This window comes from Cetorhinus maximus, chromosome 16 (assembly GCF_964194155.1).
Source record: "Cetorhinus maximus chromosome 16, sCetMax3.hap1.1, whole genome shotgun sequence".
NCBI lineage: Eukaryota > Metazoa > Chordata > Chondrichthyes > Lamniformes > Cetorhinidae > Cetorhinus > Cetorhinus maximus.
In genome coordinates, this window is record NC_135894.1 from 53,391,936 (window position 1) to 53,413,817 (window position 21,882).

The window sequence follows — 21,882 nt, forward strand, 5'->3', positions numbered from 1 at the left end:
AAGTTCCCTCCCATCGCTAAAACACTATAAATTATAATTATATATTTCACACTTGTGTCTTCCATTTTGTATCAGGGGCAGCAGATCCAACCCAGTTTGCTTCACTGCAGTAATATTGATTGTGAGGCGTTACCGATTCGATATGAAGCGCAGATGTGTAACAAGCTAACTTTGGACATCAGACGGCATATCAAAAGATACTACAGTGTGAGTATCTGTAGAGAACTATAGCACAGAACCTTGCAGATTGCTCACTGATCAAAACAAGTCCTCTGGCTTTTCTGACACTTTTAAGTGAATTCAACTAAACTATCATTTTCAGTTATGTTTAAGACATCTTCAATGATGCTCCTGACGTTAAGCGCAGGATTGCTAAAGTTAAAAATATTTTAATTCCAAAGAAAGTATATTTGGTGTTGTTTAGAAAATGTTAAAATTGATGTATAAATGATGCCTTATTCTGCTGGCAAAGGGGAGTATGCATTGCAAATAAGCTGGTGCAGGAGAAGCATTAGCTTATCTAAACTAAGAAACGAATAGGGGATGTTTTCTGAAGCAGGAAAATTTCACCAGCTTGACAGTTGGCAGGCTGCCTGCTGTGTGGATTCATGAAAGCTAAGAATTACACTTTCATGAAATTTTCCTTACTAAATGCCCTGGTTAATCTGAAAGATAACCCACTGATTCAATTCATCCTTTGACTGGGCGGTGCTTGTTACATCTTCATTCTGACAAAGCGTTTGTGTTAATCATTTGGCCCTCTAGTAGACACTCCAGGGCTGGTGCTTTTAAAATAAATGTGGCTGTGATAGCTCTTTAGTCTATTACACTTACAATAGAAGCAAAGAACTGGTAATTATAAATTCTGTGCAGTGATTGTAAAAGAAAGTGAGAATGGATGCAGCTCTTGTCGAGTGTTGTTGGGAAGTTTGTTCAGTTGCTTCCTTTTACTGAAGTGCCTGTCTTAGACCTTTCCGTAAATACTTTGAGGCAAAGCACTGCAGCAGGAAGGCAGCTCGAGGATTTATATTTTCCTACCAGAAAGCAAGCAGTACTTATGTAACTGGCTTTTTATTTAAGTGTGTTATATTCACCAGCATCAGTTGCAGTTGAAGCATGTTGGAGGGAATAATTTGGAGCAGTGGTGTAAAGTGGCCATCACACTTGCTCAGGCTTACAATATTCATTGTATAAGGTTTACTTAATAAGAATGACTGGTTAAAGGGATTGATTTACATTTTCATTTCATGGGCACCTACCGTATTACCTCCCTTACAGCGACATTCGGTATTATTCCAGGTAGGAAAACATCTTTGTTACTGCAGGTATTAAGAAGGGAGTACTAAACTAGTACACTGGGACTCTGTTTAGGAGGGGGGAAAAAATTATCAAGGTAAGAAAACTGAAAAACAATTGAAAGAGATTAGTAATTTGAGATGGATCCTGAGCAAATTTAATGAGGTTTGAAATCTCATCTTGGATTCCTAAATTCAATAACTCAAACTTCCATTACTTTGAAAGAGTTTAAAAATGTTGGCGATTGCTTTTCTTCCTTTCTGTAGTAGATAATATATTTGTATTTGTCCCTTAATAGTAATGCTTTAAAATGATTTTCAATGGGTAAAGAGACATTTAATCTCTGCTAGGCAGCATGGAAAAGAAATGACATTCTTTTTCATAAGTGGTTTGATTTTTCCAAGTAATATTGTACCATACAACATATTTAAAGCCAGGATCCTGAACTTTTCCATCAAAGCTGGACCATTTGGAGGTAGTTGCTTCCACTCACTTAGCCAGGTAATTGCAGGTCTTTGATTCAGCCCATCTTTTTTGAAAGGTAACTTGTTTTGCGCAGTAATGTTAAAGAGCATGTTGGTAAATGGTAGTAGTTTTGTGATGGGTGTTAGGTTTAACATTATAAAGTTTGATTTTAGTGCCCTTAACCTTGTTGTAAACAAGTTGACCTGAATGCCCTCCCTTATTTATGAAAATAAATGCTTTTATTTAATATAGTACGCTATCTTGTCTCTCTCAGAAACTTCTCAAACCACTTTAGATAAAATGAATGCTGTAATGTAAGCAGCAATTTTATGCACAGCAAGATCCCACAAAAGCAGAAGAAATGAATGACCTGTCATTCTAATTCTGAAGGGGAAATGTTGATCAAGAACTCTTATGATGTTCTAGGGATGAATGGGGCCATGGGATCCATAACATCAAGCAGATTGTATCTTGGTTTGACATGTCTTTGAAGGCAGTATTTCTGACAATGCCCGCAGCCCTTCTGTATTGAATTGGTGCATCAAGCTAGTTTATGTTCAATCTCTGACGTGGAGTGCGAATATAGCATTCTAAATCAGAGGTGAAAGAATGACCAACTGAGCCAAGGTTTGTAAGACAGTTGCCCTACTGTTTTTCTTTTCCTGATTTTAATTTCATATTTGACGTTATATGTAGATGAATAAGGCAACTTTACAATAGTCACTTGACTTCAGATTGGTGTCACGGCCCCTGTTTTTCAAAATACTCACCTTTAGTGGCATCTTTCCCTGACTGTAACACCACCATGTCCTCCCTTGACTGTTTTAGCCAAGGGAAGTTGTGTTCATCTTATGTTGAAAAAAATATGAACTGAAGTTGGAGCAGATTCGACCTTCATTATTGCTTAGCCTCTAATAAGTGGCCACAGCATATCACTTCAAGATCTTAGAGGTGTAACACTTTTCTTCGGCCATGTGCAGAATTCAGACTCTATAATACTGAAGCCTATGCCAATATTCATCTTGGTGATTCCAATTGCAGCACATTTTACTATGTGCAGTTTTGCTCTCCCTGTTTAAAGAAGGTTGTACTTGCATTGGAGGCAGTACAGCAAAGGTTTGCTAGATTGATCCCTGGGATGACAAGGTTGCCCTATGATGTGAGGCTGAGTAAATTGGATCTATATCCTTTGGAGTTGGGAAGAATGAGAGATGATCTCACTGAAACATAAATTCTGAATGAGCTTGACAGGGTAGACACTGAGAGGTTGTTTCCCCTGGCTGGGGGATCTAGAACACTGGGATACAGTAGAACGCCATGATTGAATATATTTAAGGCTAAAATACAGATATTTGGTCTTTCAGGGAATCGAGGGATATGGGGAGCAGGCAGGAAGGTGGAGTTGAAGCCGAAGATCAGCCATGTTCGTACTAAATAGTGGAGCAACCTTGATGGCCTGTATGGCCTATTCCTGCTCTTATTTCTTATGTTCTTATTAATGAGGCTGCTGCAAGTAAATCTTGCACAGTGGCTCCTGAGGCATTGTCCGTTATGTCAGGATGTTAAGATTGCAGAAGAGATAGTTAATGCCTTAAAATGGTCATTTCAACAGTCACATTTAGCAAATCAGTGCTGTAAGCTCCTGTGGCACCACACCTAGCAAGGTGTGTTGACACCATCAAATGCCACTTGGCACATAAATAGGTCTCAACATAGGCTAGAATGGATGATTACCCTTCAAGAAATTAATTCCAGCAAATTGTTGAGGGTTTGGAAGGACATCACGGTATTACAATAACTCAGGCAGGAATAAGTTATTCTATTCTGCCAGGGTGAACTGGAAATTTGAGATTTGTCAACAGAGGTTATTTTACCTTTTCCACTCACTGTCTTGTTGAGATGTAGCATGTTCTAATCCACCCTTGAGGAAGCATACGCTTCTAACACATGGGTTCCATCTCAACAACTAAACAATGTTTGACAGATGGGATTATCCAGATATTCATAAAGTGAAACAGATTGCTTAGATTTTGTTGACAAGTCAGGACAGTTGCCTAGTTGCTTCCCTCTCACTCACGAGGGAGAAATGCACGTGCCTTTCCTTTCATTTCCAACCTTATACAGAATAATATGCAAAATGATAAAGATCTCCTCCTTAGACAGTCCCTTGGGATTGATGATGACTTGCTTCCACTTTGGTTTGGTGGGTTCTGAGATGGCAGGTAATGAGCGATTTTCGGACTATCAAATGTGGGGCAGGTGTTGCTTGGAGGATCAGGCAGATGAGTTGTTGGGAGGCTTGTGCATCCTCTCCAATCCCTCAATTTTGCCTCTGTGTTCCCCACAAAGGGCAGAATTTTGCCCTTGATGGGCAGGTGGGGCCCATCGGCTCAGCGGCGGGTGGGCAGCTGATTGCCGCTGCCAGAACAGGCCCCGTCGCCATTTTGAGTGGGCGGGCCAATTAAGGCCCACCCAACGGGAAGCACTGCGCGCGAAAGAGCGCACGTCTCCCTGAGACTAAGTGCTGTCTCGGGGAGAGCGCTGAAAGTGTTATAAACTTAAAAAATAGAAAAATTAAAAAATTATTAACATGTCCCCCTCATGTGACAATGTCACACGAGATGGGACATGTTAATAAATATCACATAAAGCTTATTAAAGTTTTTTAAAACAGACATGAAACCTCATCCCGCCAGTGGATGAGGTTTCATGTTTTTTCAGAAGCCCACAGGGGCTCCTGGCCTGCCCACCAGCCTTAAGGTTGGATGGGCAGGGCATTTAATTGGCTTAATTATCCTGTCAATGGCCTCAATAGGCCATTGACAGGTCAGGACGCCTTCCTGAATATTTAAATGGGGCGGGATGACATCGGGGGTTCTCCCCGACGTCATCCTGCGTCAGCGAACGGGCCCCGCCCCCAACTCGTCGACGGAAAAATTCTGGCAAAAGTCCCTCGATGTGTTCAGTGCCTTCTTGAACGAACGTTCTCCATTTTGGTTGGCTGCAAGCCAGGGACTCCCATGCTTCGGCCGGTGATTTCTGACCTCTTCAGGGATGCTTTGAGGACATCCCTAAAACGTTTCCATTGTCCTCCTGGGAGTCCCCTGCCACAGCTGAATTCCAGGTAGAGCAGTTGCTTTGGGAGTCTGGTGTCCAGCGTACGAACGATATGTCCTGCACAGCGGAGCTGGTTTCGAGTGATTAGCACCTTGATGCTGAGCACTTGGCTGCTGATGTACTACTACCTTTCTTGCCACCAGATTTGGAGGACCTTGAGAAGGCATCGCTGGTGGTACTTCTCCAGTGCTTTGAGGTGTCTCAAAGGTTGCCCAAGTCTCCAAAGTATATAGGAATGTGAGGATCACTATTGCAAGGTAAACCATGAGCTTAGTCTCAGGTTTGAAAACCAGTTTCAGAAAAAGATAGCTCAAAGAAGGACAGAATTGTATTTATATGACTGCTGATGTTCCAAAGTGCTCTAACCTAATGTGGTATTTTTGAAGTGTTGTAATGTGGGAAATGTGGCAGCCAATTTGCAACATGGTAAGTCTCAAATAGCAATGGATAATTTGTTTCTTTTAGTGATGTTGGTTAAGGGATAAATATTGGTTAGAGCACCAGGGATAACTCCCTTGCTCTTCGAAATAGTGCTGCGGTCCTTTTATGTCTGCCTGAGAGTGCAGACGGACCTCTGCTGAATATCTCATCCGAAAGATAGCACCTCCAACAGTGCAGCACCCCCTCAGTACTGCACTGGAATGTCAGCCTCAATTTTTATATTCAAGTCCTTGAGTAGAACTTGAATCCATAACTTGGTCACTCGTAAGCGAGAATACTACTAACTGGGACACAGCTGACTCCATAATAACTATAGTAATGGTAGCTCCGTACTGGCTGAAGAAAAGTTGGTCCCGAGGTCGGTTGGAATTTGAATGCTTGTCACTTCAAGGAAGTTCCATGTAAGCAGGTCCTCTTGTCCAGTAGAAGGCAAAATGTGTTTTCCCTCCATTTCCTTAAGAAGTGGACTACACGACTGGAATCCATTTAGATTTCACCCTTAAAGCTTCTAGTAGTAAGTAGAAAAGATTAATTTGTTGCCAGGGCATGATTTCTACCTTTTTTGTGGTGTGGTATTGCAGCTATCTTGTATGTTTGCTGTCTCACATATTTGCTCGATTGTTAAGGATCACTAAAGCAGCTGTTGAAGCTCTATCACTTGCCTTTAATGGGAAAATTCAGTCGGATAGCATCCACGGAAATGGAGAAAAGGTGTCTGATGTTTAACAGTAATGCTAACCTTGGATTTGATTTCTTTTTGGTCACAAATTCGTATCCAACCCATTTGAGCATAATGTTCTATCCTATGTTTTGCTTGGACTCCTGTCCAAGCATTGGAACTGATTTGTACAGGAGTATTTGGCATGAGGATGGGGAAAGTCAGATGAGCATTTACTAAATAATTTCGATTTGCAAACTGTGTTTCATTTATGTGAGGAAGCGACTGCTCTTAAATGGTATCCACCATTTGCATGCTTGGTTTCTGAGTGGAAATTATCACCAGCATTTATGTAACCTTGTGTTTTTCTGGAGGTAGAATGAAGGATTTTGTGCCAATCTGGAAAATTTAATTGTTAAGCTTAAGGAGCCTATCATCAAGCAGCATATGGCGCATTGGGTATTAGAATGTGCTCTGCCCAAAGTCAGGTTCTTGCTTCTTTGTCTGCTATGCTTCATCTTGAACTGTTTTCTTAGCAATTTTTGTCAGTGGTGGTTTGCCGTTGTCTTCCTCTCTCGGGGAAGTGGTGAGGAGGCAGTGCCAAGTCTACCACCGGTGGAATGGAAATCAAACCCATACTGTTGGCATTATTCTGAACCACATGCATGCCATCTAGCCAATTGAGCTAACTTGGACCCCTCCGCCCCCTTACTAGAATGTATCTCTCTCAATGTATTTTTTTTTATTTGTTCATGGGATGTGGGCGTCGCTGGCTAGGCCAGCATTTATTGCCCATCCCTCATTTCTGTGGGCCTGGAGTCACAATTAGGCCAGACCAGGTAAGGACAGCAGATTTCCTTCCCTAAAGGACCAGATGGGTTTTTCCTGACCGGCAATGGTTTTATGGTCGTCATCAGACTTTTAATTCCAGATTTTTTTATTGAATTGGGATTCGAACCTGGGTCCCCAGAGCATTACCCTGAGTCTCTGGAATACCAGTCCAGTGGCAATACCACTGTGCCAAGGTTATTTTGTGTCTATCCCTAGGTTGCACTTAGAAACATTTGGAGTTATTAGTAAGCTGGTCAATAATTAACAGTCTGCTTATATGGTAGCTACTTGCAGCTAGTTAGAAGCCATAGTGTTACGATCAGGTGAGGAAGAGTGGAATGGCTACCCCCTTTTTCCACTCGTCGTTTGACCGCAGCAGGTCTTTTAAAGGATGAGTTAGCCAATTCAGTGAGTGTCTACCTTTTTACGCTCTGTGACTATAAAGACACACATGGACAGCATTCCTTGAGTTTTTAAAAAGAAGAGGATAGTAATTATTGTATTTAAACATGGTCTAAAGAAAAATAATAAAAGTGCTCCGTCTTTAAGACACGCATGCACTCAAAATTCACGCGCACACACTAAGTTGTAAAGTGGGGAGCATAGTTTAAACAGACTTTTTAGAGTCTGGTAAAAGATAAAGGCATGCAGGTCTTGTAGATTGGTGACTTGGATGGTTACAAGCTGATCTAGCTTCAAGACAATTTAAATATGATGGGTGAGTTATCTGTTCTTGTGGAGTCAACAATTGCTAGATTAAGTTTGTAAATCATTGTCTACGACAGTTAGATTGTCAATCAGCAGATGAGGGCCAGGCTTGCAAGATGAGTGGAGAGAGGGAGGGGAAGAGAGTGTCCATGCAGGGACCTTATGTTCTCTAACTCTTCTGTTATGTTCTGGTTAGCTGGCTTGTCACATGATCGCTACTCATCAACTGCCCAGTTACCCAAATATGGTCATGGCTAGTGGATTCCAAGTTCATGGCTTTGACTTGATTAGATTATGGCTAGAAGAATTCCTGTCTCATCCAGAGTCCTTTGTCTGAAGTGGCCATTTAATGGCTTGTTCCTAGGTGCTGTCTCGATGTTCTGCAAATCATTCAGGAGATGTGGCTTATTCACGTTCTTCTCAGATGGTTAACTTTGGTGGGCTCCTGCAGGCAGGTTGACTCCATTTTAATGGTTTTGGAATGTAAGGTATGGTGATGCAAATGTACAGCCACCTTAAAAATTGCTGTGTCAAGTCACTGGAATGTTGTTTCAGTCTTTTGGAACACAATCAATGGTTTTCAGCCCAGTAAATACATAAAGTCATTTTTGATATAAAGCATCGCCTTATACCAATAGAGTCAGCTATCTGCAAAGTATCTGTTATATGAAAGAATTTGCATGCTTTCAGAAATAACCATCTAGGTTTGACAGCTCTCGCTTAAAAGCACCTCAATGCTTCTGTACTCCAAGTTACCTTTTATAATTAATTTCTAGCCTCCCTTCGTTTTTTGTGCTGCTTTTGCATAATTTGTTTGTGTACAATGAAAGTCGAAGGCATGAGATGGATTGATGTTCCCTCTTGCCTATTGCTTTTTGTTACACTTCAAAGTGAATCAGCTCAGTCTCTGATACAGCTATATGGTACCAAATTCTTCGATGCGCAGGTGTCTGTTGTTATAATGCTCTTACACATTTTTGTGATGGCCGTTTCATTTGGATGTAGATGCTAAATCTCATTTTTTTAAAAATGAGGAAGACCACTCACTTCCCAAACTTGTTTGGTAAATTTTTGTGCCTGACAAGTTTAGGCCTTCTGGCAAACTTACCCAGCCCAGTGTTGCAAAGTAAAGTTATTTCAGCTTCATATCAGCAATGTTACCCATCATTAGAAGAGCACTCCCTGCTGCACCATTCCACTTCCCACACCAGGCGTGCAGATTACTTCTGAGTGAGGCTGTCAGCTTGTTGAAATTTTTGCACCCATTGACGGCAAAATTCAGCTTTTGCGGAGGTGTGAAGGAGGGTGGTGGAACGGCCAGCCATTATACATCCCTGCACATTCTTCAGTGAAGTTCCATAGTGGGCACCACACTTTCGGAAGAATGTGAAGGCTTTAGAGGAGGTGCAGAAAAGATTTCCAAGAATGGTTCCAGGGATGAGGGACTTCAGTCTCCCTTAAGAGGGAGACGGTGGCCTAGCGGTAATGTCACTGGCCTAGTAATCGAGAGGCCCAGGCTAATGGTCTAGGGTCACTGGGTTCAAATCCCACCACGGCAGCTGGTGGAATTTAAATTCAATTAATAAAATCAAGAATTGAAAGCTGGCCTCAGTACTGGTGACCATGAAACTATCATTGATTGATGTAAAAACCCATCTGGAAAACTACCATCTTTATTTGGTTTGGCCTACACGTGACTACAGATCCACAACAATGTGATTGACTTTTAACTGCCCTCTGAAATGATCTCGCAAGCTACTTAGTTCAAGGGCAATTAGGGATGGGCAACAAATGCTGGCTTTGCCAGTGACAGCCGCATCCAATGAAAGAATAAAGTGAAAAAAAAGTTACATGGATATATTGGAGAAGCTGGGTGTCTCTTCAAGCAGAGAAAGTTGAGAGGAGATTTAAAGAAGCATGCAAAATTTTGAAAGGTCTAGACAGGAGTGAATAGGGAGAAAATTTTCCTATTGATGGAAGGTGTAAAATGAATGGCAAAAGAACCAAAGGCAACCTGAGAGAGAGTTTTGTTTATGCAGGTGGTTAGGAGCTGAAATGCATTGCCTGAGATTGTGGTGGAACAGATTCAACCGGGGCTTTCAGAAGGGAATTGGATAAGCACCTGAAGGAAAAACATTTGTAGAGCTACGGAGCAAGGATGGGGCAATGGGACTGGATTTTACAAAGTGTGAACATGGGCTAGTTGGGCCAAATCGCCGCCTCCTGTCCTGTACTGTAATAATTCTATGAAAAAGAGATCGAGTGGGTTAATGAATATGTGGCGGATCCACTACTGACTGTATTGTGCTCCCATGCAATCCTACCCCCATGGTCTCTAGGATTGCCCAATCTTGTCTCAAGCAAAATCCCTTTAACCATCAGAGTTGGAACTTTCCATCACTTTTCTGGGTTGCATTTAAAGTCCTTTGGTAGTGATATAAGGGCAGTGTACTGTCATTCAGTCTGTTCAAAAATACCAAATTACCAAAAACAAAACATTCATTAATTCTGATAAAAATGACTAATGCAAAAAAAATCTTGTATTTTTCCGTGATATTTTTGCACATGTTAATTTGCCAAGTCATATATGGAAGAGTATCCTATAATCCTGATTAATCCATTATGGTTCACTTTAAATGTTTCTAGTTTATTTAATCATCTTCAGCATGGAGAAGCACTAATGCAATGGACTATTAATTGATAAGGGTCTAATGCGTTCTGGGGTATAATTGCCATTATGCTCACGCAGAAAATCTGATGTGTTAAAGGAGATTTGCAGATTAGCTTTTTAGCAGCCAATTTCAAGGGATAGATGGAAAACCTCATATAGCTCATCATTCTGGTGTATGAAGTAGTCCATGGAAGCATTTCAAAAATTCATCATGTGGGGAAAATTAATTATTTTGTACACTTTCATTTCATTGCACAGACAAAACAATATATGTATCAATGTGTAAAATGATTTGATATAATCAGAATGATTCACCTTCTAGCAATTGTAAGTGATTTGAAATTAAAACTTTCAGTGGCTCACCTGACATTGTGGCTTATCATTTTTCACAGGAACAAAATGTCTTAACCATCATTGAGTTAGAAGTCTTTTGGGCTTGAGAGTGCATCATTTTGTGAACTGAATTGTTAAGTCATACAATAGCTTTACTGAAAATCCAGACTCTTTCCACTTGTCATGCTGAATGACCTGCTGAACATTTCTAACATTCGCTTTTTTTTTATCTTAATATTTATTGAGCAACTATAAATACCATTCAAATTGTCTGCATTTTTGTATCGCTTAGTTGCAGTATATTTAGCTATTGGTCAAATGGCCCATGGAAACCTCTTTTTTGTGCCTTGCATGACAGAGTCACAGAACAAGGTTACCACATGCACGTGAATTGTTCCTTGGCAATTATTTTGTTTGCTTTTTGTTGGGTGCAGTGAATCAGAACATAGTATTTCCACCTCTGGGACCTGACTTCCTGTGATACCCAGGGCGATGGGATTGAAATCACTTCTTGCTGCTTGCTCTGAACGAGGCCTTGAATGGTACAAAAAATTTTGCATATTTTAACCCATTTCCCAGTAGGAATGGAACCAAAAATTCAGATTAACATGTTTTGCTAGAATTGCTTACTAAACTAGTAATCCTGGTTAGAGGCTGCAGAGACAACCGATGTGAGAAGGGGAAACATTCACACTAAAGCAGTACGGAATGTTGTTTTTTTGAACTTGGGACTGAAGCCAGATTGCTGGGCCAGGATAAAGGAAACTTTATCCTGCATGGGACCATCTAGATAGATGACCAATTACTGCTTGACACTGAGCAACAAAATTCATAAAAATGTAGCATTTGGAAATTACTTCCTGTAAAGGATAGCATATTGCAAAAAAGGAGAAATGTATATTTTGGGATCAAAATCAGCATCAGCTCAAGTGTGACTCCCATCATTGCCTCAACAGTGTGCCTTATTCCCCCTCTTCACCCCCACCCCATGATAGAAGACCCCCTCACTCTCTCATTGTTATGTATAAGCATCCCACACCAGTCATTCTTGCTACGTATTTGAGTAATGATTAATTTCAAATGACTTGCAATGTGCTGAATTGCTCTCATCTGCTTTTATCAATTAATCCAATTAAGGATGGTAGGAATCTTGTATGTCAAACTTTAACCATGTAAATTGCAGTGTATCTGAATGTGCAACATATGCAGTTAAGACTATGTTGGTAAAGGCTTCCAGTAGGCAATCCGTGATGATGGAGCAGCTCTTTAAGGGCAAGGCATCTTTGGGAACTTGTTCCTCTTCAAGCTGATGCATTATCCAGTGGTAAACATGCCATTATACAATAGTTATTAATGGAATAACCAGACCAAATTGGGAAGAAGGAATTTATTTTGGAATATCTTGTAATCCCCAAAATGACTTGCAGTTTCCTGGTAGTTGTTGACCTTGGTGAACTGGATACACTTTTCAAAAACTTCAGCACCTTAGTGAAAATATCCAGTCAATGTATTCGGCTCTGAAAGGTGCCACCAGAGAAAGATTCTGCAGGAATGTGGTACCAGCACTGGGTATTTCCCTTTAGTCTATGCTCAATTTTCAAGTTCTTTATGGTGTTTAACAGATCAGTGATTTACATGAATAACTTTCCTACTAGGAACTTACGATTAAAATCTGATTGAATAACCATGAAAGATAGCTTCAGCATCTCATTGCTGTCCTATTCTTCATGGTATTGTGTTATGTTACCTTAGCACTACATGCACAAGAAGCATCAAGGTATAAAATTATGCTTTAAACAATGAAAGATATAATTGTTCTAACTTTATTCATATAATTATTCCTACTTTTATTGTAAGGAGGACTGAATTATAATGCTGACACTTCTCTTTGTTACCTTCTCTTTCTTGAATGAAAAGAGCTGAAAATTTTTGTCGGGATGCCCTATATTGGACACAGGAAGTGATGTCCTAATTCAAGCCAATGGACTTGAGTAACTAGCGCCTCTTGTAATTTCTGTATTTGTTTTGCTGGCTTGATCCATTGATTGGGAGCAGAACTATTAAAAGATTATGGGATACTGCAATTAAAGTAGAATTTGAAGCATTTTTTTTCCTTCATAATTGCTATGCTGTAGTTTACACTGAGATTTTTGTATTTCATTTTTCCGTATTTAAAATAATTCAGTCCTTTAACCTCCAGTCTAATCAAGTTATTCACATGTGGCTACTGCCAAAATAACATGTGATTTAAAATTAACCTCCAAGCAGAAAAGTTTAATTTAACTTATTTGACACACCCCTAATGAAAGGCCCACCTGCCCAACAAAAAAGGCCCAGAATAAAAATCTTTACTTACAAAGCTTTGAGTTATTTAGACAATGAAGTAACTCCTTAACACTTAATATCTCAATGACGTATTATTACATTAATTAAGATAATGTGCTACAATTTTGCAAATATTTCAAATGGTTACCAAGTCCCACCTCTTGTCCATGGTTTTATTTGCATAACAGTAATTCAATTAATTGGAGAAGATTGACCGGAGCTATTGCTGTAAGATCCTTTGCTCAAGAGTTCATGCCTCAAAAATTAAGCAATGTAAATATAAGCAATGATAAGATTGATTTTAAGTCTGTTTTCCACCTATTTTGGAGTTTTCAATTCGAATCATGATGTCCAAAAGCACAGAGACCGAAATGTTTACTCACCTTTGTACCCGTTGCTAGCATTTAACTTTAATACTTGCCCACAGTGTACCTTTGTGAGTTTCTGCCTGGTATTCCAGGCAAATAGCTCATGTATACTGTTGGTGTATTGGGTCAGACAAAAAGTTTTTAACTTGAGTTTTATTGTTGGAGAACATTATTCATGTCAAGAAAATGTGCTCTTTATGTGCTCATTAGAAAATAAGCTACTGTGTCTATAAAAGTTCAACTACCAGTCAGCCTCTGAAATAGCTTTGCTATAGTCCATATAATTGTAAGTCAGTGTCCCAGCCATGGAACAGCTGCTGGTGCCAAAGAATGTTATTAGTCATTCAGCTTCTGTTGTCCAATAGAGTTGGGTATGAGTGACTTTGCACGACTCAGCCTTACCCAGAAGCAGCTCTCTCTCCACTAAAATGAAGAGCAGAGAGACAATGTTCTGTAATTAAAGATTCTATTGAGCTGAAGAAAAGAACAAATGTGGATGTTTGTTCTCCTCGATGAAAAAAATATTCATGGGAGGGGGGGTAGGTGGAGAGACGGAGTCAGGGCTGTTTGTTGAATATCCTGTTAAGGACTGTTACCATTCTAATTAATCAAGTTAGAAATTACAGCTGTGGCTGCTTCCCCTATTCTCAGTATCAATTTTCTGCTCTGGTTAGACAAAGCAAATATAAATTTTGTGTTCATTTGTCATTCGTTCTTTGACTTCAGCATCTCGGAAAATAACAATGTAGCACAAAAGACCAGTATTTACCTAGTTGTAATGTAGGTTGCCATGGTGTTTTGCAAATTATTGCAATTATGTTCACCATGCGAGTCGCCCTTGGTAACTGGGGGAAAAAAAACTGATAATCCTGTTTTGAACAAAAGGTCAAATTGCTGAATAGAAAGTCTTGATTAACTAGAAGATGTACAAAGTGGAATTATTTTCTTCCATTCAAAAAGAGGTCTTGATCAGGTTTGGTTGGAGGGGGAGGGGTGAATAAGTACATCTGTTGATTACTGAAGTACAAAGAACTGAAAGGATGTTGTCTTGAGCCTTTCATGTTGGCCTAATGGTGGCTTTTTGTCAAATTTACCCATTTGATAGATTTGAAAGAGCAGCTGCATTTAATCTGGATAGATGCTTCCCCTTTTTTCCCCCTGTTCTTTCCAAGGTACAATATAGAAAATGCTCAGTATGTCAATCGATTTATATTGTAATATTACCTGACATTGCTCAGGCAAACTGGTGTCTTGGCACTGGTGTGGACATAGCTGTAGCTCGATTGAAATAAAGACAATTTAGACTATAACTAGTCTTTTCAGACTTTATTAAAGTGCTGGGAATTAGTGCATTAGATGCTTGCTTTTTGGCAGCTCTGTTGAAAGTTGCTGCTAGAGTTTTGGAGAGGCTATGAGAATGTGGTGCGAAAGCTGGGTAAACGGAAAACTTTGCCTTTTCATTCTTCATTGCCTAGCAACAGAAGCTTCACATTCAGGGTCCTGTTTAATTTCTGTTTGTTAACCATCTGGGCTGTTTTCGTTATCAAAATAATTTTTCCCATTTGTGTGGCTCTTGAAAGAAAGAGAGACCAATTAAGGTTTGAAATGAAGTTGATATGTTGAGGAATAATTCTTCAAAGCAGTATTTGCAGGCCAGCTTTCTCTCTTTCCAACCCACCCCCAATACACAGCTGTATTAACAGAACGGTGGTAAGAGAGCCATTCTATTTTTTTAAAGCGGCTTTGTCCATTTAAGATGTGCTCCCAGAAGTATGTGTTAAATATTTAATGACACGGTTTGGTGAGGTGTGTAGCTAAAACTCAGAAGTGATCAGAATCTGTGCCAAAAGTTATTTTTGGACTTCTGTATATTTGCAGAGAGTTCGCTCTATCTCACTGAAAAGTAGAGAGATTTTGGAAGGTGTGCTAACCTGTATCACCACCATGGTCCTTCTAGAAGCTGGTTACGTTTATGCTAGTGCCATAGGCCTTAGCATTCACTGGTGGACTCTGCCATGCATTTCCTGTTGATGCTTAGTCTGATTAGTAATCAACCTCCCTGGAGATTGTATAATTCCAGTGGCAATTTTAGTTCAGGGGGCCTTTAGGCGTAAAAGGTTTGATTTGGTGGGCAGCAAGTTGATTTAGTTTTTCCTTTCTATAGGTCACCTGCTGAGTGAGAAGCAGCATTGTGCATTACGATTCTGTTAGCTTGTCCTTGGCTGTGACCTATTTCCTGTAATATGGCTGCCACAGACTTTTGTACCCTTTCACTGGTTATTCAATTCTGCTCCTTTACACAGTCAGTATCACCTTGCAAATTTACTGCAATAGTCATGGACTGTCATAGTAGAACTAAGCCATATTGGATAAAATAGGACTTTAATTACATGTCTTTTTGTAACACAGGATTTAGGCAGACAGAAAACACAAAAGTTCCAACACAGTGATTCTTTATTCCACCAGCATCAAATCTATGAGTATATTCACAAAAAAGCTTAACTTATAGAAACAAACTTTTTACAATGGACAACTGGGGCCCGACACTCCAGGCACACAAAAAAACCATTGAGAGTTCAACTCTTGGTCTCGGATCAGCTTAGTGACAGGGCTGGTTGTAGAAAAGTGGGAACTGGGGTGTCTTGCATTCAGCAGAAATGATGGGTAGTGATTGCAGCAAAGAAACAAGCTGGTGTGCTCATTGCACTCCTATTGCTAATTCCCCTTGACCGCCTCAGTGATTACCCTTGCCAACCAGACCACAAAAGGTAACTTCCTCGGGACTCCCCAGACTCAGGAGGGGTTCTGTGCTGTCCAGAAGGTGCTCCTAGGTCTCACGCAGCTGTTTGCCTGCTCCAATTCCCCATACCAGTTCTTTAGACACCAACAGAGGCTTCCAGCTCCTCTCTTTGTGGCTCTTTCTCCCACTGTGCTGCAGCTCACTATTCCAGGGCTCATGCTGCTTCTGCCTGTTGTAACTTCTCTCTCTCTCTCTCCTCTTGGCTTCTGATTCCGTCTGTCCTTTCAGCCCACACTCGGGACTTCTGGTTCCGTCCCTCTTCAGCCCGCGCTCAAGGGCTCTGCCCGCCTCTTCAGCCTGCACACGGGGCCCCTGCCCCCAGAGCATGTCACTCTCTACCATCGCCGCCCACTAGTGGGGGCCTGGCCGACAGAACTCCTCGATAACGGTGGGGGATGCCACGCAGAGAATGACCAGCAAAAGGCAGGTTCTGGCGTCCAGCTCCGCGCTGAAGTGCCGAGTCTGAAGTTGGGGCTCGGTTTGACTCCCCATCACGTTGTTATCTGAACTTTTATTTGTGAGATATTTTATACATTTTGGCACAGCAGATCAAACACTTTTTGACAGCAACGCAAAGTGTATATTCAGGAGAATGAATTGTGTGTGAAGAACATACTCATCTGTGTTTTAAGCAACATTGGGCTTAAAGATCTCCCATTTAAAAATTATTTTTCCAATTTATGGTTTATGAATAGATCTCAAAAATCAGTCCTCTTTTGTAGCACATGCAATGTCCGGATACTGGTATAATGTTATGAAGCTAGCAAACATTGTATTCTGTTGAATCTTTGTCTATAACTATTGAACCAATTTCTGTGTTTTTGCAAGAATGCAAAATTTCAAAAGGAGCAACAATTGATACTGCATGAAAGAAGGGTGCTGATTGGCTTGACAAGTTGACTTTGGTTGGCTGAGACATTGCCATGGAGAGTGCACCAGGGAACCAGGTTTTATTTAACATTGTGCTTTTATTTTTGATCAAACACGAGATTTTAACTGCACTTCACTTGGGGAAATTTTTGGATTTGTTCACTTCTTACTATCAGTCATTGATTGAACAAAGGGAATGATATCCAATTGCTGGAGGCAAAATCCATACTGCCACTGAAACCCAATTATTAACCCTGAAAAATGCCAGTCGCTAGGAGTGGGCCGAGAACCAGGGCAGTAATCCGGAGGTAAACAGATGATAAGGTTGTAAAGCCCAGCTATCAATGTGCTGAGATTGAAATAAACTCTAAAATTTAACAAAACTAAACCAGCATTCATATCCCTTGCCGACTTACTATTTTGGACCTACTATATCGGTATTTATTTTAGTTCTCGAATATTCCTTTGTTTTTTTGTTTGCACATTGTTGTTCAATGTAAAGGACACCGAAGAAACTGTAAACCAGCCTTGGAATAAAACTTCGGCACTAACGGTTCTGTCACTGATTTAGTAATAGTTTCAACAACTTTTCGATGAATAGAAACGTGTAATCATTGGCACAACTGCTAGTTAGAAAAGAAGGAAATCGAATGTCAAGTTGTGCTGCTTAAGTAGAAGGGGTTGGAGTTTGGCCATTTTAACATGCTGCTGAATGTGTGTGAATTAGAGCAGGCATTTGTATCCAACCTGCAGTAAGAGTTTGAAGAGGCTTATTATCTTTTCACTCTCTTGACTGCAGAGCCTGGTTTAAAAAGAAACTAAGATCAGTAAGTCCAATGACAAACTGGTGTTTTAGAGGCTGCTGCATTTCTATTTTTTTAAGACAGATTACACTCCTTTTGTCCTCCTCCTCTGATTATCTTGCATTCAAGTTGTGTTTTAACTCCACAGATTCAGCTGAAGCACCTGACTTTATAAGCAATTAATATTACCATTCAGGATAAATATGATTTTAATAAAGCGTGTTTGGTGAATAGGACAACATACACAGGTCTCAAGTGTTTGTTAAATAGCCACTTAGTGGAAATCAATGTATTCAACACTTATCAAAGAACAGTCTGAAGTAGCCATGCTGGACAAGGCAATGCAGAAGTCTTGCTCATGTAGTGATTCAGGTTGTGTGGGCCTAGAGGGCTAGTGTTGGCTGGGGGCATCACGGTTGAGTCATTTCACTGAACTTTTATGCATGTGTTTTTCAAAAAGGGGGAGCGGGAGAGACTGTTCGCTGGATAGTGATTAGAGGCAGGTAGAAGTTGTTACCTCCCCCCGCCCCCCACCACCCCCATCGCACAAAGTTTCATAATTAGGGCTTCTATCAAAGATATCCGGGTGGAGCAGGAGAAGCTCTGAGGAAATTCATCCCTATATGATCGATGGAAAGAGGAGTTTTGATGGTACATTCTTAATTCATGTTTTCTTCTTATATTATCCAAATATTATACTGAAATGTCAAACCTGGTTGAATTAAGAATTGTTGTTTTCAACATAAGAACAAATTACTGTTAATTTCTTCAGGAGATGAGGGGACAGCATTGGCTGTATTTATTGTTTGTCCCCAGTTGCCATAATAAGTTGGGAGTGGCATCTGCAACCCCTCTGATACTCATGCAATAGTGGTGTTAGGTAGGGAGTTCCAGGACATTAAGCTAGTGATGTTGGAATGATGATGTGTGTCCATAATAGGATGATATGATTTGGAGATGATGTTTACATACAGGTCAGCATCTAAAAAAGAGAGAAAAGACAGGAGGGACAGACAGATTATTTGTGTGTTACCCAAACATTTCTGAGATAACATAAAACCACTCTCTCGGCAAATGGGTATCACACAAAATGTTCAATCCTATCAGCGATTGTTTGCAAAAGAATTGTCCTGTTTTGTCATTTGTTAATTCATTCCAAAGCCTGGTTTGTGAAGTAGGAAGCCAGACACCAATATTTTACTTGATATTAAATTTATTTAAAGAATACAATATTACAAATGTCTACTTCGTCCTTAACCCACAACGCGTCCCAGCAGTCTGTCTTTATATTTGCTCAAGATACTTAATCAAGCAGTGCCCTCCACCTGTATATCCTTAATCTTAATAGTACAATTAGCATACCAATATAGATTGCCGTCCTCTTTAAATGAGAAACTTTATGACACACAAACAATATTCCAAACAAATCAAAGAAAAGAGAAAACAATGATTTTCCATATTCTGTACACCAAATCTTAATATAGGAGATCCCTCTTCTAAGATCTCCAATTCTCGCCTTGTGCAAGCATTTCTTTTTGTAAAGCAATCTGACAACTGGTGACCTGTACCAACCCATTTTATCTTGGAGAATTATTTTCTTTATGACATCTCTCTTAAACTACCAAGGTCAATCCTTAACCTTTTTTTAGTCAAACTTTTTGTCGAATGTACACTATCTCACAGGGAATGGTTATTTACATAACATTCATTGGGAAAACTATTTTCAGAACACCCCTTGTCAAATCTTTTAGGGGAAATTCTATACAAGTAAAATCCCATATCTATTGCTTCTACAAGAGCCAGTATTTCCACAGCTAAAGCATATTTAGCCACCCTTTTTATTTTCTTAGTTTCCCAGGCCAAGGGACAACACTCTCACCCACTAAGAATATTTTAAAACCGCTGTACTTGAATATCAATCCAGAAGATTGTCATGAGAAGCACCACTAAAAATGACTAATTTCATGTCCTTCGGGTTCTCCAAGGCTGAAGACTTGAATATGCATTTCTCCGTATTTAATTTTTTATATTTGCTCTAAAAGCATCCTCGACTATAGCATGTTTCATCATAGTACTTAGTACCAACATATCAAAACTAGCTTCGGATCTTGTCTGAATGTATAGCCAATTCAACTGTCCACTCAAGTTTAACTGCTTTGTTTCTTATGAGATATGACGTCATCTTTCTGTGACAACCTAGCACAATTTATTGGGATATGAGTAACCCTTTGTAGCTAAGATTGCTGAATTAAGGCTGCTCCAGATCTATTGTGATTAATATCTAAGTCCATATATTTAAACACCCTCAAAGCCCGATTTCCAAAATTCCCTTAACTTGCCCTTTTAACCTTATTTATAATAAATTGCTCAAATTTCACAGAATATCCCCATAGAAAATCATCGCCATGTATCATAAAGGCTCCCAAGAGTTTTCTTTGTGGTACCATCAGAATATCGCTGGATCTGCTTTCAGTTGAGTACACCCTATGTTCAGCAAGCCAGATCTATCCAAGAAGCACCATACCCTTGATGAATCAATCCATAAACGCATTTGTTTAATTTCCGCACCTTCCCTTCTATAATGCTTGCTTCTTTGGCAGTTTCAAAAACACTTCTCTCAGAAATTTTTCTCCCTGCAAAACTGCGGCTTTTATATTAATCAATTTACATTACCAGGATAGCCAACAGAGTTTAAAAAAATCTTTGGGTTAATTTTCCTGCCATGGGGCCTCCATTCTAACATCTTGATCTCCAAGTCATTCGTTGAAACCCCAAGCCACTAGTCTCGCTTTAGCCTTATATGTTCCATTTGGGAGTACCTTTCCTCTACATATCCATCTGTGTGATAAGACCAGCTGTCCCCTATCTGGCACTTCAGTGAAGACACCAAATTCCTTCCAAATATCCAACTCTTTGTTTTGCCTCCATTATTAATTTATCTTATTTGTTGTTAGCCACCAAAACTTCCCAGTCGTAAGGGATTCTATTTCTAGTATTTTTTCTGAATTGTCCTGTTGCCCTTGTTCTGTTGCATAATCTAGTCAAGCTATGGCCTCTACTTGTACTTCAATGTCTTTCTGGACTACTGCAGGATTTCTCCCTCCCATGATCAGAGGTTCTATCGCTAATACATTGTTTTCCAGCTTAAGCATCACTCCTAAATCCTCTGAGAACCTGCACTGTTTTCTTGTTTTCCACTCTTTCACCCCATTCTGTCATTCTCCCTGTCCGTCATCTTGGACATTTAGCCAATAATTGAACTTGCCAGTAGCTTTCTCTACTGTCCTTATAATAATCGCATCCCTACATTCACTGGACCCTTCTGGTATATACGTCACCAGAGTACCCACTCTAAGCATTTGTCCTTTGGATACAATAGCCCTGTCCTGTGCATCAGTATCATTTTGCCTATTGCCAACTGACTTCTCATCTACTGTATTCTGTTCCTCATGACTGTCAAACTCATGAATATGTGAGCTACGGGGTACCTCATCACCTGTTAACTGCTCAGATTCTGAAGTTGTAATCAATCTCAATTTGCCCTCATGAATGGAATTTAATAGTTTAACTACCATGTTGGAGAACCACTGCTGTTCATTACACTCTATCACCTTACCCAAACCGTTCAACCCTATTTGACCCTTTTACAGTATATGAAATCCTCAGGATTAACATTTGTCTTGACAGTTTTATACAATACCTTGGAGCTCTCTGAATTTTCTCCGAGACTTCAAGCCTTGATGAATGCCCTTTTTCATGCATGTAGAGCATTCAAGTGTGCAGAAGAAGTGGAACTAATTGTAGTACCTTCTAGAGCAGGAAGGATATCAGAACAGAAGGTAATTTGGGATCCCTCCTTCAGGCCAATTGAATAAGGACTATACCCTCCAACTGTCTGAAGCTAATTCTTTGCTTGGACCATCTATGCCAGTGCAGTTGTTAGCTTGCAGTTTGGCTGATCAACTAAGATCTTATGGAGCGTCTCAGCAATCACTGTATGAATTATTTCACAGAGTCCATTGTTGAAAGGACTTTCAGCTGTGATGTTCATGATCACAATGTCATATTTTCACACAAGCCTCTAAACTCATCACTAGCAAATTCCCCTCCATTATCAGTCATAAATTTAGCTGGTGTTCCAAGTCCCTATCCTTTTTTCCATGACTATCTACAATCATCCTTTTGTCCATATGTAT

The 21,882-nt window shown here is 40.0% G+C and overlaps 1 protein-coding gene across 1 annotated transcript in view; it reads left to right on the forward strand.

Moving 5' to 3' along the window:
• pola1 (polymerase (DNA directed), alpha 1) overlaps positions 1-21,882 on the forward strand; it is a 253,947-nt gene that overhangs the window by 146,601 nt on the left and 85,464 nt on the right. The window contains exon 34 of the mRNA XM_078559832.1: positions 76-207. Within this exon, the coding sequence (XP_078415958.1) occupies positions 76-207 (132 nt within the window). The remainder of the gene's footprint in view (positions 1-75; positions 208-21,882) is intronic.